The sequence below is a fragment of the Ascaphus truei genome, unplaced genomic scaffold (assembly GCF_040206685.1).
Source record: "Ascaphus truei isolate aAscTru1 unplaced genomic scaffold, aAscTru1.hap1 HAP1_SCAFFOLD_1365, whole genome shotgun sequence".
NCBI classification, from domain to species: Eukaryota; Metazoa; Chordata; class Amphibia; order Anura; family Ascaphidae; genus Ascaphus; species Ascaphus truei.
Genome location: NW_027454244.1, coordinates 21,827 through 38,215, shown reverse-complemented (window position 1 = coordinate 38,215; position 16,389 = coordinate 21,827). Strand labels below are relative to the sequence as shown.

The following is a 16,389-nucleotide window of genomic DNA, read 5'->3' as shown; positions in this document are numbered from 1 at the left end:
TTTTTTTCCATATAACAATAAAACAGTTAAGTAAAAGTTGCACACTAAAAAATATTTTTTCGTGGTAGGTGCACTATGGGTTTGGGGGGGGGAGAGGGGGGTGTCCTGCTCCTTACATTTGTCCCAGGCCCCATGATTTCTGTTGGCAGGCCTGTGTGTGATTTCATGTGTCAGTCAAATGAAACACTATTTTAACAACTTTAAAATAGTAAGTTCTCCTGTAATTTAAAGTAAATTCAGCACAAACAGAAATTACACCTCTCCGTTTCAGCCTTGCTCCCGTCTCCACCTCTCTGCCTTCCCCCTTGCCTGCCGTCACTCCACTTGTAGCCAGGGACGTCTCAAATTACTACGGAGACGGGTGACGTCATCTGTAGCGGTCACTATAAGCGCAACCTTAGTAATGCCAGTTACTTTGACGTTTTTGCACAAGGCACCCCCTAACTGGTAGAGCGCTATAAGGTCTGCTGTAACCCTCAAAAGGTGGTCCCCCCTTCTCTTCTGGGTAGCATGGGTATTATCAGAGTCAAGAACTCTGACACTTCTACCATTAACAGACTGGTTTGGAGATGGGACTCCTTAACGTTCGTTATATATCACTATTAGTGTAAAGATGGTGGCCCTGTCACCCAGAAATGAGATCCTCTGCTTTAAAGCTGAAATATTTGCAAACATTTGTCATTAGGTATATTTAATTTCTGTTTGTGAATGGGGAGAACACTCCCATTATATACACAGGTCACACAGGGCCCTTCTCCCGAAAACCAGCTCAGAATAGGAAGAAATAAAAAGAAAAGTACATTCTGACAGTACCATACACAAACAGGTAACACGAGAAGAACGTGGCTCCCGCTCCCGCCACCGGCATCTTGCACAGCTCACACCTCCTCCCCTCTCCTCCTCTTCCCTGATCCTCCCTCCTCCTCCTCCTCTCTGTACTGGTGTCTGCAGGGAAACAAAAGTTCCATCCATAACCGGTCTGTGTCGTTCCTTTCTGGTATGCCAGAGCATAACAATATATCTCACTATAAAACAGGACGTGCGCTATACACAGAATGGCACGTTACCTGGGAGGATTATTACAGACTGGGTCCTGATTGCCTAAGGTGTATCAGGAAAATGCATATTTATTACTTACCAATAATATATACCACCCCTGGATATATCCTCCCCCTACTCACCAGGACTGCCCCCTCCTGCCCCTGGATATCCCCATCTCCCCACCCCCCACTACTCACCAGGACTGCCCCCTCCTGCCCCTGGATATCCCCATCCCCCCCACTACTCACCAGGACTGCCCCCTCCTGCCCCTGGATATCCCCATCCCCCCCACTACTCACCAGGACTGCCCCCTCCTGCCCCTGGATATCCCCACCCCCCCCCCCCCCCCACTACTCACCAGGACTGCCCCTGGATATCCCCATCCCCCACTACTCACCAGGACTGCCCCCTCCTGCCCCTGGATATCCCCATCCCCCCCACTACTCACCAGGACTGCCCCTGGATATCCCCATCCCCCCCACTACTCACCAGGACTGCCCCCTCCTGCCCCTGGATATCCCCACCCCCCCCACTACTCACCAGGACTGCCCCCTCCTGCCCCTGGATATCCCCATCCCCCCCACTACTCACCAGGACTGCCCCCTCCTGCCCCTGGATTTCCCCATCCCCCCCACTACTCACCAGGACTGCCCCCTCCTGCCCCTGGATATCCCCATCCCCCCCACTACTCACCAGGACTGCCCCCTCCTGCCCCTGGATATCCCCCCCCCCCCCACTACTCACCAGGACTGCCCCTGGATATCCCCATCCCCCACTACTCACCAGGACTGCCCCCTCCTGCCCCTGGATATCCCCATCCCCCCCACTAACCAGGACTGCCCCCTCCTGCCCCTGGATATCCCCCCCCCCCCCCACTACTCACCAGGACTGCCCCTGGATATCCCCATCCCCCACTACTCACCAGGACTGCCCCCTCCTGCCCCTGGATATCCCCATCCCCCCCACTACTCACCAGGACTGCCCCCTCCTACCCCTGGATATCCCCCCCCCCCCCACTACTCACCAGGACTGCCCCTGGATATCCCCATCCCCCACTACTCACCAGGACTGCCCCCTCCTGCCCCTGGATATCCCCATCCCCCCCACTAACCAGGACTGCCCCCTCCTGCCCCTGGATATCCCCCCCCCCCCCCCACTACTCACCAGGACTGCCCCTGGATATCCCCATCCCCCACTACTCACCAGGACTGCCCCTGGATATCCCCATCCCCCCACTACTCACCAGGACTGCCCCCTCCTGCCCCTGGATATCCCCATCCCCCCCACTACTCACCAGGACTGCCCCCTCCTGCCCCTGGATATCCCCATCCCCCCCACTACTCACCAGGACTGCCCCCTCCTGCCCCTGGATATCCCCACCCCCCCCCCCCCACTACTCACCAGGACTGCCCCTGGATATCCCCATCCCCCACTACTCACCAGGACTGCCCCTGGATATCCCCATCCCCCCCACTACTCAACAGGACTGCCCCCTCCTGCCCCTGGATATCCCCATCCCCCCCACTACTCACCAGGACTGCCCCCTCCTGCCCCTGGATATCCCCATCCCCCCCACTACTCACCGGGACTGCCCCCTCCTGCCCCTGGATATCCCCATCCCCCCCCCCCCTACTCACCGGGACTGCCCCCTCCTGCCCCTGGATATCCCCATCCCCCCACTACTCACCAGGACTGCCCCCTCCTGCCCCTGGATATCCCCATCCCCCCCACTACTCACCAGGACTGCCCCTGGATATCCCCATCCCCCCCACTACTCACCAGGACTGCCCCTGGATATCCCCATCCCCCCACTACTCACCAGGACTGCCCCTGGATATCCCCATCCCCCCACTACTCACCAGGACTGCCCCCTCCTGCCCCTGGATATCCCCATCCCCCCCACTACTCACCGGGACTGCCCCCAGATATCCCACTCACCGCGACTGCCACCTCCTGCCGCTGTTCCAAACTCTGCCGAATGACGGGAGCCAGCCCTCCTCGGTCGGGGCGCTGTGGTTGAAGTTTGCCCCCACACGGTTTGGGGGAAGTTTCTTCAACTTCATTTTCTCCTCTGTAAAGATTTGGGCATTAGACAGGGACACGGCGAGCTGGCCGCCTCACCCCCTTGCTCGCCGCCGCCTCTGCTTTCAATCGTTATCTAATGTGTTTGCGATCAGACTGTCAGCCCCAGGTCCATTGTTTTGCGCTGTTCTTTGCAAAGTAATTGTGATGTGGTCGTTAGTCACATTTACAGAAGATGGGGACACGCAGGAATTCAGTGTTCCCAGAGAAAATACAACCGGCTTCTCACAGGATACAAATAAGACAGGCCGCGAACATTAGGAGGAGACAAGTACCCCAAAGTTCATTCATTTTAACTCGTTTGCTGGGACTGAGTTTTTAAATGAATACCTCCCCTTGCAGAACCCTCTCCTCGTCCCAGAATCCTCTCTCCCCGGCACCTCCCCCGTCCCAGATTCCTCTCCCCCGGCACCTCCCCCGTCCCAGAATCCTCTACCCCGGCACCTCCCCCGTCCCAGAATCCTCTCCCCCGGCACCTCCCCCGTCCCAGAATCCTCTCCCCCGTCCCAGAATCCTCTCCCCCGGCACCCCCAATCCTCTCCCCTCATGCCCCCTGTGACGGTGGGGTAGCCAGTCTTTATAATAAAAGGTGAAGCCCGACTGGTTACCCCTGAAAACCGTGGGTCCCTGGCAGCTAAGTAGCACCATAAGCCAGGGACAATGTAATGCACATGAAGAACCTGACCTGTTTGGTGATTTACCCGTTACCATTTCCCAATAAACATGAGACTCTGGGAGTGGGAGTCTTAGGCTGCATCCATAGACACTTTGCCCGCGCGGAGGCTGAGGGAAAGCGGGTAGTTTCCCTGGCCATAGTACGCGCGCCGTCCGTGGGCGTCTAGGGGCGTGCCAGTGACGTCACGGAGCTGGTTCGCCCTCATTGGGCGCACCGCTCATGTGACCAGCCCGTCGCGCCAAGAAATCAGTTTTAACTTATCTCCTGCACAACACGCGCCCCCTTCCGCACGCCGTATAGACGCGATCACTGCCTTTAGGCAGTCTGATCGCTCAGCGTGCGGACGCGCGGTCGTCCATACTATGGACGCAGCCTTAGGTGGGATATTTGGGTCAAAATGCATTTGTCTTGTTTGCAGGAGTTCAGGGGACAAAGTTACCGGTGCTCCCGTAATTCTCCCCGACGTGCAGGCAGGATCTGCGGGTCCGCGAGGTGAATTACACCGGGGCTACACAGTGTCCCCCAGAATCCTGGTTTTCGAGCCCAAGTATCCCAGACCCATTTCCCACACAGGTATAAGGTTCCCCAAGAAGCACAAGTTTATTAAAACAGTGTGTTAATGTTTAATACTGTATGTATTAATGTCTATACAGTCAGCCCGGGCATCTACATAGGCGCCGGGATGTCTGCATAGACATCGTAGATCAAAGGAGAGATAGGATGTCCAGGTGAGAAAACTGGTGAGCGGGGAAGGGCGAAGTACCAGGTCCGGAGAACAAAGGGCACCCCGCGGGGGCACCTTTTAGACTGCCAGACATGGTGGAGCCTGCCCAGCGGGTGGCAATGGGCAGGCTGGGGGAAGATGCAGCTGGCAGGCGCGTTTCCCATTGGGCGATTCCTATGTCCTGCTCGCCCGGCTTTTCGGGCCGGCTTGGCACGCCCCCTCCTATGACGTCGGCAGCCAGACGAGTCCCAATTTCTATTGGCTGGTGGGAGAAATTCCCACGCTCTGATTGGTCGCCGCTCCGACTTCCATATTAAGGAAAGCTCAGCGGAGGGTATGCAAGGAGACGATCAGAGAACCAGTCGATCTTGTGACTTGAGTCGGTGACGCGCTGGCGGCTTTTCATAGTTGCTCTGTTGCAAATAGCAGAGCAACCGGCTTCATTTTAGGCGCTGGGAAAGCCTGCCCAGCTGAGACCAAGTCAGAGGCGAGGACCAAGTTCCCCGAATAGAACGTAGCGGTCACGGTCGGGTATTCTACCCGAAAAGAGGACAATGAAGCCCGGGAGGAGGTCCCGGTCAGGGTAAGCCGAAGCAGGCGCCCTGCACCTATTTGAGGGTAGTTTTCACCCCCAGTAAGTGTGTATTTCGTCTGTATTTTGTATATTCATTGTGTGTCCGCGGGTTTCACCCGAATAAAGCTATTTTATTCCACTACCTTGTTTTGCCCAGTGACTGATCCCAAAAGATAAAAAAGTGTTTAACGTGCTGGTCTCCCGTGACACCCCCCCTCCCCCGTCCCAGAATCCTCTCCCCCCTCCCAGCATCCTCTCCCCTGATGGCTCACGGTATTTGAGGAAGTCCGCGTGGGACGGGCCAATCTCCTGCTTCTTCGGTTCTTCGTCTTCATCAGGCTTCATCCAGGGCGGGAGGGCACCTGTAAGATTAAAACAGGGTGGGGGGACCCCTCTCAGGCGAGTAGGAAAGACACACCCCCACCACCCAGGCTGCAAATTAACAACAACTGACCCTACTTTTAATATTTTTTTATTTTTAAATACAAAGGCAGCCATATTTTTTTGTCCCAGGGTTGTAGTTTGCTTCCAGGAGCTGCAACCAAAAAAGTTAAGAAAATCTGGGATTCAGGGTCTCTCTCGATAAACAAAACATGTCGCGGTGCTGAGCGCTTTCCCCCTCACCTGTATGTACGTTCCCATTCCTGGTCCCCTCCTGCGGGACAGAGAAAGCCGTCAGATCACACCCCACCGAACCAGGGCCCTAAAACCAGGGTATTAACCCCGTCAGCCCTACGCGTCTCCGGGCGGTAGTTCAGGGGATCAGCCCTGAACAAGGTAAGGACCCCGCTCCGATCCCTAGGCTGCCCTTCGCAACGGCGGCCATATTTAGGAGGCTCCGCAAAAAAGTATCGGACGTCAGTATTACCCTGAAGAACTGCGGGGTTTTACAAGGGAGCTCAGGAGGAAAAGGGGAAATAGGGTTTTGTTTTATCATATAAAAGTGAGACCGGAGATTACAAAAAATACAGAGGGGAGGGGGGGAGGAAAGAGTTGGGATTGGGGGATTGGGGGGGGGGGGGGGGGGTGGGGAGGAGGGGTTGGGGATTACCTGATGGCCGATAAAAGTCAGCCTGGGCCCTGTGCCCGCGGGTTGGGTGTGCGGTGTTGGGGTGCAGATCCCGCTGGGACCGGGCTCCTCTGAATCCATAAATATTGCCCTAATATTAACAAGAATCATTACTGGGTTTTCTTTCTTAGCACCCGCAGTGTACAGGGCGCTGTACGCAGGGACACGATCGCGCTGTGCGCAGGGCCCCCGTCCCGCAGTGTACAGGGCGCTGTACGCAGGGACACGATCGCGCTGTGCGCAGGGCCCCCGTCCCGCAGTGTACAGGGTGCTGTGCGCAGGGCCCCCGTCCCGCAGTGTACAGGGCGCTGTACGCAGGGACACGATCGCGCTGTGCGCAGGGACACGATCGCGCTGTGCGCAGGGCCCCCGTCCCGCAGTGTACAGGGTGCTGTGCGCAGGGCCCCCGTCCCGCAGTGTACAGGGTGCTGTACGCAGGGACACGATCGCGCTGTGCGCAGGGCCCCCGTCCCGCAGTGTACTGGGCGCTGTGCGCAGGGCCCAGAGTGTACAGGGTACTGTTAGCAGGGACACCGCCCGGCAGAGCTGGCAATTGGTGACACCGCCCGGCAGAGCTGGCAATCGGTGACACCGCCCGGCAGAGCAGGCAATCGGTGACACCGCCCGGCAGAGCTGGCAATCGGTGACACCGCCCGGCAGAGCTGGCAATCGGTGACACCGCCCGGCAGAGCTGGCAATCGGTGACACCGCCCGGCAGAGCTGGCAATCGGTGACACCGCCCGGCAGAGCTGGCAATCGGTGACACCGCCCGGCAGAGCTGGCAATCAGTGACACCGCCCGGCAGAGCTGGCAATCAGGGACACCACTCGGTCCCCGCTCACCACTACTGCAGCACTGCTGCTTATGAGGGGGAGTAACGGTGTGTACAAGATTATGTTAATAACGAAGGGGGGGGAGAGGGGGTCTCTGCTTACCTGTCCGCTGTGTGCGTGCTGCTCAGCCCACCAGTGTCCTCTCCCGTGGGATCTGTCTCAGGCTGGGTGTGATTCAGGAAAAATTAACAGTGTCCTGGTTTTTCCAGCTCTTACAATTATCCCCCCACCCAGAAAACCTGCCACCGTAATATCCAAACGCACCCAATAATTCATATTGTGATAGAGCATGTACACAGCTCAGATTGCGATATGCTGGTGGGACACGCATGTGTGGCGTGAGTGCGATACGCTGGTGGGACACGCATGTGTGGTGTGAGTGCGATATGCTGGTGGGACACGCATGTGTGGCGTTAGTGCGATATGCTGGTGGGACACGCATGTGTGGCGTGAGTGCGATATGCTGGTGGGACACGCATATGTGGCGTGGGTGCGATATGCTGGTGGGACACGCATGTGTGGCGTGAGTGCGATATGCTGGTGGGACACGCATGTGTGGTGTGAGTGCGATATGCTGGTGGGACACGCATGTGTGGCGTGGGTGCGATATGCTGGTGGGACACGCATGTGTGGCGTGGGTGCGATATGCTGGTGGGACACGCATGTGTGGCGTGAGTGCGATATGCTGGTGGGACACGCATGTGTGGCGTGAGGGCGATATGCTGGTGGGACACGCATGTGTGGCGTGGGTTCGATATGCTGGTGGGACACGCATGTGTGGTGTGAGTGCGATATGCTGGTGGGACACGCATGTGTGGCGTGAGTGCGATATGCTGGTGGGACACGCATGTGTGGCGTGAGTGCGATATGCTGGTGGGACACGCATGTGTGGCGTGAGTGCGATATGCTGGTGGGACACGCATGTGTGGCGTGAGTGCGATATGCTGGTGGGACACGCATGTGTGGCGTGAGTGCGATATGCTGGTGGGACACGCATGTGTGGCGTGAGTGCGATATGCTGGTGGGACACGCAGGTGTGGCGTGAGTGCGATATGCTGGTGGGACACGCATGTGTGGCGTGGGTGCGATATGCTGGTGGGACACGCATGTGTGGCGTGAGTGCGATATGCTGGTGGGACACGCATGTGTGGCGTGAGTGCGATATGCTGGTGGGACACGCATGTGTGGCGTGAGTGCGATATGCTGGTGGGACACGCATGTGTGGCGTGAGTGCGATATGCTGGTGGGACACGCATGTGTGGCGTGGGTGCGATATGCTGGTGGGACACGCATGTGTGGTGTGAGTGCGATATGCTGGTGGGACACGCATGTGTGGCGTGGGTGCGATATGCTGGTGGGACACGCATGTGTGGCGTGAGTGCGATATGCTGGTGGGACACGCATGTGTGGCGTGAGTGCGATATGCTGGTGGGACACGCATGTGTGGCGTGAGGGCGATATGCTGGTGGGACACGCATGTGTGGCGTGGGTTCGATATGCTGGTGGGACACGCATGTGTGGTGTGAGTGCGATATGCTGGTGGGACACGCATGTGTGGCGTGAGTGCGATATGCTGGTGGGACACGCATGTGTGGCGTGAGTGCGATATGCTGGTGGGACACGCATGTGTGGCGTGAGTGCGATATGCTGGTGGGACACGCATGTGTGGCGTGAGTGCGATATGCTGGTGGGACACGCATGTGTGGCGTGAGTGCGATATGCTGGTGGGACACGCATGTGTGGCGTGAGTGCGATATGCTGGTGGGACACGCAGGTGTGGCGTGAGTGCGATATGCTGGTGGGACACGCATGTGTGGCGTGGGTGCGATATGCTGGTGGGACACGCATGTGTGGCGTGAGTGCGATATGCTGGTGGGACACGCATGTGTGGCGTGAGTGCGATATGCTGGTGGGACACGCATGTGTGGCGTGAGTGCGATATGCTGGTGGGACACGCATGTGTGGCGTGAGTGCGATATGCTGGTGGGACACGCATGTGTGGCGTGAGTGCGATATGCTGGTGGGACACGCATGTGTGGCGTGAGTGCGATATGCTGGTGGGACACGCATGTGTGGCGTGAGTGCGATATGCTGGTGGGACACGCAGGTGTGGCGTGAGTGCGATATGCTGGTGGGACACGCATGTGTGGCGTGGGTGCGATATGCTGGTGGGACACGCATGTGTGGCGTGAGTGCGATATGCTGGTGGGACACGCATGTGTGGCGTGAGTGCGATATGCTGGTGGGACACGCATGTGTGGCGTGAGTGCGATATGCTGGTGGGACACGCATGTGTGGCGTGAGTGCGATATGCTGGTGGGACACGCATGTGTGGCGTGGGTGCGATATGCTGGTGGGACACGCATGTGTGGCGTGGGTGCGATATGCTGGTGGGACACGCATGTGTGGCGTGGGTGCGATATGCTGGTGGGACACGCATGTGTGGCGTGAGTGCGATATGCTGGTGGGACACGCATGTGTGGCGTGAGTGCGATATGCTGGTGGGACACGCATGTGTGGCGTGGGTGCGATATGCTGGTGGGACACGCATGTGTGGCGTGGGTGCGATATGCTGGTGGGACACGCATGTGTGGCGTGAGTGCGATATGCTGGTGGGACACGCATGTGTGGCGTGAGTGCGATACGCTGGTGGGACACGCAGGTGTGGCGTGAGTGCGATATGCTGGTGGGACACACATGTGTGGCGTGGGTGCGATATGCTGGTGGGACACGCATGTGTGGCGTGGGTGCGATATGCTGGTGGGACACGCATGTGTGGCGTGAGTGCGATATGCTGGTGGGACACGCATGTGTGGCGTGGGTGCAATACGCTGGTGCGACACGCAGGTGTGGCGTGAGTGCGATATGCTGGTGGGACACACATGTGTGGCGTGAGTGCGATATGCTGGTGGGACACGCATGTGTGGCGTGAGTGCGATATGCTGGTGGGACACGCATGTGTGGCGTGAGTGCGATATGCTGGTGGGACACGCATGTGTGGCGTAGGTGCGATATGCTGGTGGGACACGCATGTGTGGCGTGGGTGCGATATGCTGGTGGGACACGCATGTGTGGCGTGAGTGCGATATGCTGGTGGGACACGCAGGTGTGGCGTGGGTGCAATACGCTGGTGCGACACGCAGGTGTGGCGTGAGTGCGATATGCTGGTGGGACACGCATGTGTGGCGTGAGTGCGATATGCTGGTGGGACACGCAGGTGTGGCGTGGGTGCGATTACATATGGGAGGAGTGCAAGGTGCGGGAGGGAAGCATATTTCAGAGAGCGAGAAGAACAAGAGGTCAACGATAAAACTAAAACATGGGAGGCTCAGGGGGGGGAGGGGGGAGTACTTCATGATAGGGGTTGTGGATTCATGGTATTGTCCCCCAGTGGAGGTGGAAGAGGATAGTACGAGAAAGGAATTTAACGCTGTTTGAGAAATACGCAAAAAGGATCCAAAATAAAACCGTGTCAGGCCAAGGACAGAAGGGTGGAGAGATACAGACACAGAAGGGTGGAGAGATACAGACACAGAAGGGTGGAGAGAGACACACACAGAAGGGTGGAGAGATACAGACACAGAAGGGTGGAGAGAGACAGACACAGAAGGGTGGAGAGATACACACACAGAAGGGTGGAGAGATACAGACACAGACGGGTGGAGAGATACACACACAGAAGGGTGGAGAGATACAGACACAGAAGGGTGGAGAGATACACACACAGAAGGGTGGAGAGATACAGACACAGACGGGTGGAGAGATACACACACAGAAGGGTGGAGAGATACACACACAGAAGGGTGGAGAGAGACAGACACAGAAGGGTGGAGAGAGACAGACACAGAAGGGTGGAGAGAGACACACACAGAAGGGTGGAGAGAGACACACACAGAAGGGTGGAGAGAGACAGACACAGAGAGACAGACACATAGAGACAGACACAGAAGGGTGGAGAGAGACAGACACAGAAGGGTGGAGAGAGACAGACACAGAAGGGTGGAGAGAGACAGACACAGAGAGACAGACACAGAGAGACAGACACAGAGAGACAGACACAGAGAGACAGACACAGAGAGACAGACACAGAGAGACAGACACAGAGAGACAGACACAGAGAGACAGACACAGAGAGACAGACAGAGAGACAGACACAGAGAGACAGACACAGACAGACAGACACACGATAAAAGGTGGAGGCGCTGTGATACCCCTGACGGTACATTGAGATGTGCAGTGACACATATTGTGACAACATGACGCTCCGCGTGAGAATAACAGTTCTCCATTTGCTGTGGATACCGTCCAGATGATCCCAGAAAACAAACCTCGGAGACGCTTTGCACGCGCTCTCGCCGGATCTGTTCCACCTCTCGGATCTGAGCAGCAATCTGAGGCAGATCGAGAAATCAGCGCGACAAAAGCATCCTCACCCAGCTTCCGCGCTCACACAACCACACGCACCCACTTCCCTACACATACGCACCCACTTCCCTACACACACGCACCCACTTCCCTACACACACACGCACCCACTTCCCTACACACACACACGCACCCACTTCCCTACACACACACACGCACCCACTTCCCTACACACACACACGCACCCACTTCCCTACACACACACACGCACCCACTTCCCTACACACACGCGCACCCACTTCCCTACACACACACGCACCCACTTCCCTACACACACACGCACCCACTTCCCTACACACACGCGCACCCACTTCCCTACACACACGCGCACCCACTTCCCTACACACACGCGCACCCACTTCCCTACACACACGCGCACCCACTTCCCTACACACACGCGCACCCACTTCCCTACACACACGCGCACCCACTTCCCTACACATACACACGCACCCACCCACTTCCCTACACACACGCGCACCCACTTCCCTACACATACACACGCACCCACCCACTTCCCTACACACACACGCACCCACTTCCCTACACACACGCGCACCCACTTCCCTACACACACGCGCACCCACTTCCCTACACACACGCGCACCCACTTCCCTACACACACGCGCACCCACTTCCCTACACACACGCGCACCCACTTCCCTACACACACGCGCACCCACTTCCCTACACATACACACGCACCCACCCACTTCCCTACACACACACGCACCCACTTCCCTACACACACACGCACCCACTTCCCTACACACACGCGCACCCACTTCCCTACACACACGCGCACCCACTTCCCTACACACACGCGCACCCACTTCCCTACACACACGCGCACCCACTTCCCTACACACACACGCACCCACTTCCCTACACACACGCGCACCCACTTCCCTACACATACACACGCACCCACCCACTTCCCTACACACACGCGCACCCACTTCCCTACACATACACACGCACCCACCCACTTCCCTACACACACGCGCACCCACTTCCCTACACACACGCGCACCCACTTCCCTACACACACGCGCACCCACTTCCCTACACACACGCGCACCCACTTCCCTACACACACGCGCACCCACTTCCCTACACACACGCGCACCCACTTCCCTACACACACGCGCACCCACTTCCCTACACATACACACGCACCCACCCACTTCCCTACACACACACGCACCCACTTCCCTACACACACACGCACCCACTTCCCTACACACACACGCACCCACTTCCCTACACACACACGCATCCACTTCCCTACACACACGCACCCACTTCCCTACACACACACGCACCCACTTCCCTACACACACACGCACCCACTTCCCTACACACACGCGCACCCACTTCCCTACACACACGCGCACCCACTTCCCTACACACACGCGCACCCACTTCCCTACACACACGCGCACCCACTTCCCTACACACGCGCGCACCCACTTCCCTACACACGCGCGCACCCACTTCCCTACACACGCGCGCACCCACTTCCCTACACACGCGCGCACCCACTTCCCTACACACGCGCGCACCCACTTCCCTACACACGCGCGCACCCACTTCCCTACACACGCGCGCACCCACTTCCCTACACACACGCGCACCCACTTCCCTACACACACGCGCACCCACTTCCCTACACACACGCGCACCCACTTCCCTACACACACGCGCACCCACTTCCCTACACACACGCGCACCCACTTCCCTACACACACGCGCACCCACTTCCCTACACACACACGCACCCACTTCTCTACACACACGCACCCACTTCCCTACACACACACGCACCCACTTCCCTACACACACACGCACCCACTTCCCTACACACACGCGCACCCACTTCCCTACACACACACGCACCCACTTCCCTACACACACACGCACCCACTTCCCTACACACACACGCACCCACTTCCCTACACACACACGCACCCACTTCCCTACACACACACGCACCCACTTCCCTACACACACACGCACCCACTTCCCTACACACACGCACCCACTTCCCTACACACACGCGCACCCACTTCCCTACACACACGCGCACCCACTTCCCTACACACACGCACCCACTTCCCTACACACACTTTCCTCCAGACTTGCAAGCCCCACTCTCACCTCTTTAATCAGAACATCTTCCGTTTCCTCATAGTTTTCCAGAGCTTTAGTGACGGACGACTTGAACCTAAGAGAGAAGAACCCGCAGATCATGACAACGCGCAAAGCAGCGCCCGGCAACCCGCAAAACAGCACCCGGTTAACCACCATCCCGGTGAAACGGTTACAGATATTCTATCTGGGGGGAGGGGTAAAAGCGATTTATCCACAAACAAAGAGGCTCATTAATGAAAGTTTCATACGTTTATGGAAGAACATGCGATGTGAGCTCCCAAACCCTTCCCATTCCTTTTCTAAACCTGGGGCAGATTTTAGAGAGAGTTTCACACGTCGCTTACAATTTGTTTGCAGGCTCGATATGTGCTGCGTTTTGTTTTACGGAAACGCGTTCTCTCACCTCTCGTACTCCTCCGGGGTGAGCACAAGAGAGGCCTTCAGCTTCACGCCAGCCTGATGTTTCCAGCAGAACTTGTTCACCGCTTTTCTGTGCTCGGGACTGAAAGAAAAAGGGAAGAGGGGCTTGAGGAGTGACAGCGCACGCGGGGGGCAGGTGTACAGGTGTTATACACACACCGATTCCTGGCCAGGTCTGATATATATATATATATATACACACATTCACACACACACCCTGTACCTGAACATATGCTCCAACATCCCTCCGTGCAGGACGGTTAGGTGCCCGTCACTTGTGTGTCTCTTGACCTCCTCCTCACAGCAGTGACACCAGAAATTCAGCTCGTGCTCCCAGGGGACATACTTCAGGATGGACGCGGCTTTAATCATCTTCCGGGCCGATCCCACCTGATCCGGGGCAGATGGTGCAGTGGTCAATTGACGCCACGACCGGACCATCATGGGTGCGCCACGACAGAACCGTCACGCACCGTCTCAGGCGCACCATCATGGGTGCGCCACGACAGGACCGTCACGCACCGTCTCAGGCGCACCATCATGGGCGCGCCACGACAGAACCGTCACGCACCCACAAAGCACCCACACAGCGCACGACGCCACGACAGGACTGTCACGGCTTACACGGAGCGACAGGACCGTCAAGCACCCACACGGCGCGCGACGCCACGACAGGACCACCACGGGCTTACACGGAGCGACAGGACCGTCAAGCACCCAAACAGCGCACGACGCCACGACAGGACTGTCACGGGCTTACACGGAGCGACAGGACCGTCAAGCACCCACACAGCGCGCGACGCCACGACAGGACTGTCACGGGCTTACACGGAGCGACAGGACCGTCAAGCACCCACACGGCGCGCGACGCCAACGACAGGACTGTCACGGGCTTACACGGAGCGACAGGACCGTCAAGCACCCACACGGCGCGCGACGCCACGACAGGACTGTCACGGCTTACACGGAGCGACAGGACCGTCAAGCACCCACACGGCGAGCGACGCCACGACAGGACTGTCACGGGCTTACACGGAGCGACAGGACCGTCAAGCACCCACACGGCGCGCGACGCCACGACAGGACCACCACGGGCTTACACGGAGCGACAGGACCGTCAAGCACCCACACAGCGCACGACGCCACGACAGGACTGTCACGGGCTTACACGGAGCGACAGGACCGTCAAGCACCCACACAGCGCGCGACGCCACGACAGGACTGTCACGGGCTTACACGGAGCGACAGGACCGTCAAGCACCCACACGGCGCGCGACGCCAACGACAGGACTGTCACGGGCTTACACGGAGCGACAGGACCGTCAAGCACCCACACGGCGCGCGACGCCACGACAGGACTGTCACGGCTTACACGGAGCGACAGGACCGTCAAGCACCCACACGGCGAGCGACGCCACGACAGGACTGTCACGGGCTTACACAGAGCAACAGGACTGTCAAGCACCCACACAGCGCACGACGCCACAACAGGACCGTCACGGACGCACACAGCGAGCGTGACGCCACGCACCCACACAGCATGAAGCCACGCACCCACAGCGAGCGTGACGCCACGACAGGACCGCCACGCACCCATACAGCGCGCAATGCCACGACAGGACCGCCACGCTCCCACAGCACGATGCCACGACAGGACCGTCACGGGCACACACAGCGACACTACGACAGGAACGTCACACACCCACAGTGAGCGTGACTCCACAACAGGACCACCATGCACCGCCACGACAGGACCGTCACGCGCCCACACAGCGAGCGTAAAGCCACGACAGGACCGTCACGCGCCCACACAGCGAGCGTAAAGCCACGACAGGACCGTCACGCGCCCACACAGCGAGCGTGACGCCACGACAGGACCGTCACGCGCCCACACAGCGAGCGTGACGCCACGACAGGACCGTCACACACCCACACAGCGCGATGCCACGACAGGGGGGAGAGAGGGTGATTGTGTGTACAGTATATGTATATATCTCCCTGTATACACTCCTGTAGGGCACACACCTTGCTGAGGAAGCCCCCCAGCACCTCCGTTAGCCGGTCCCGGTGCCCCTTCTCGTACACATGCTTCCTCCGGCCGGTGAACGCGCTCCGCCGGCACAGCTCGCAGTAATACACCGACATTGGGAGATCACGGGAAGCAGCGCGCCGCCATCTTACTAACGGAAATCACGCACTTCCGGGGCTGCGTGCTGACGTAGCGCTGCTTCTGTAGCTCCGCCCACATACGGCGTGACCTGCCACGTGCGAGACATCCGTGTGTGAAGGAAACAGCAGTGAGTGTGAACTCACACTAACTGAGCGGCCACTCAATGCCAGCACACTCAGTATGACGCTGTCTCACTCACTGCCAGGGAGTGCAGCACACTC

General features: G+C 58.2%; 1 protein-coding gene across 1 annotated transcript; it reads right to left on the bottom strand.

The window, feature by feature from the left end:
• On the bottom strand, nucleotides 1–16,189 carry CENATAC (centrosomal AT-AC splicing factor). The gene is made up of 11 exons (XM_075581486.1): nucleotides 16,024–16,189; nucleotides 14,222–14,388; nucleotides 13,982–14,080; nucleotides 13,585–13,651; nucleotides 11,328–11,390; nucleotides 7,102–7,163; nucleotides 6,149–6,257; nucleotides 5,722–5,752; nucleotides 5,370–5,459; nucleotides 2,980–3,112; nucleotides 1–945 (listed from the first exon to the last, which is right to left on the bottom strand). The coding sequence occupies exons 1-11, from the start codon at nucleotides 16,141–16,143 to the stop codon at nucleotides 879–881; spliced, it is 1,008 nt and encodes a 335-aa protein (XP_075437601.1). The 5' UTR covers nucleotides 16,144–16,189; the 3' UTR covers nucleotides 1–878.
• Between the last annotated feature and the right edge of the window lie 200 nt (nucleotides 16,190–16,389).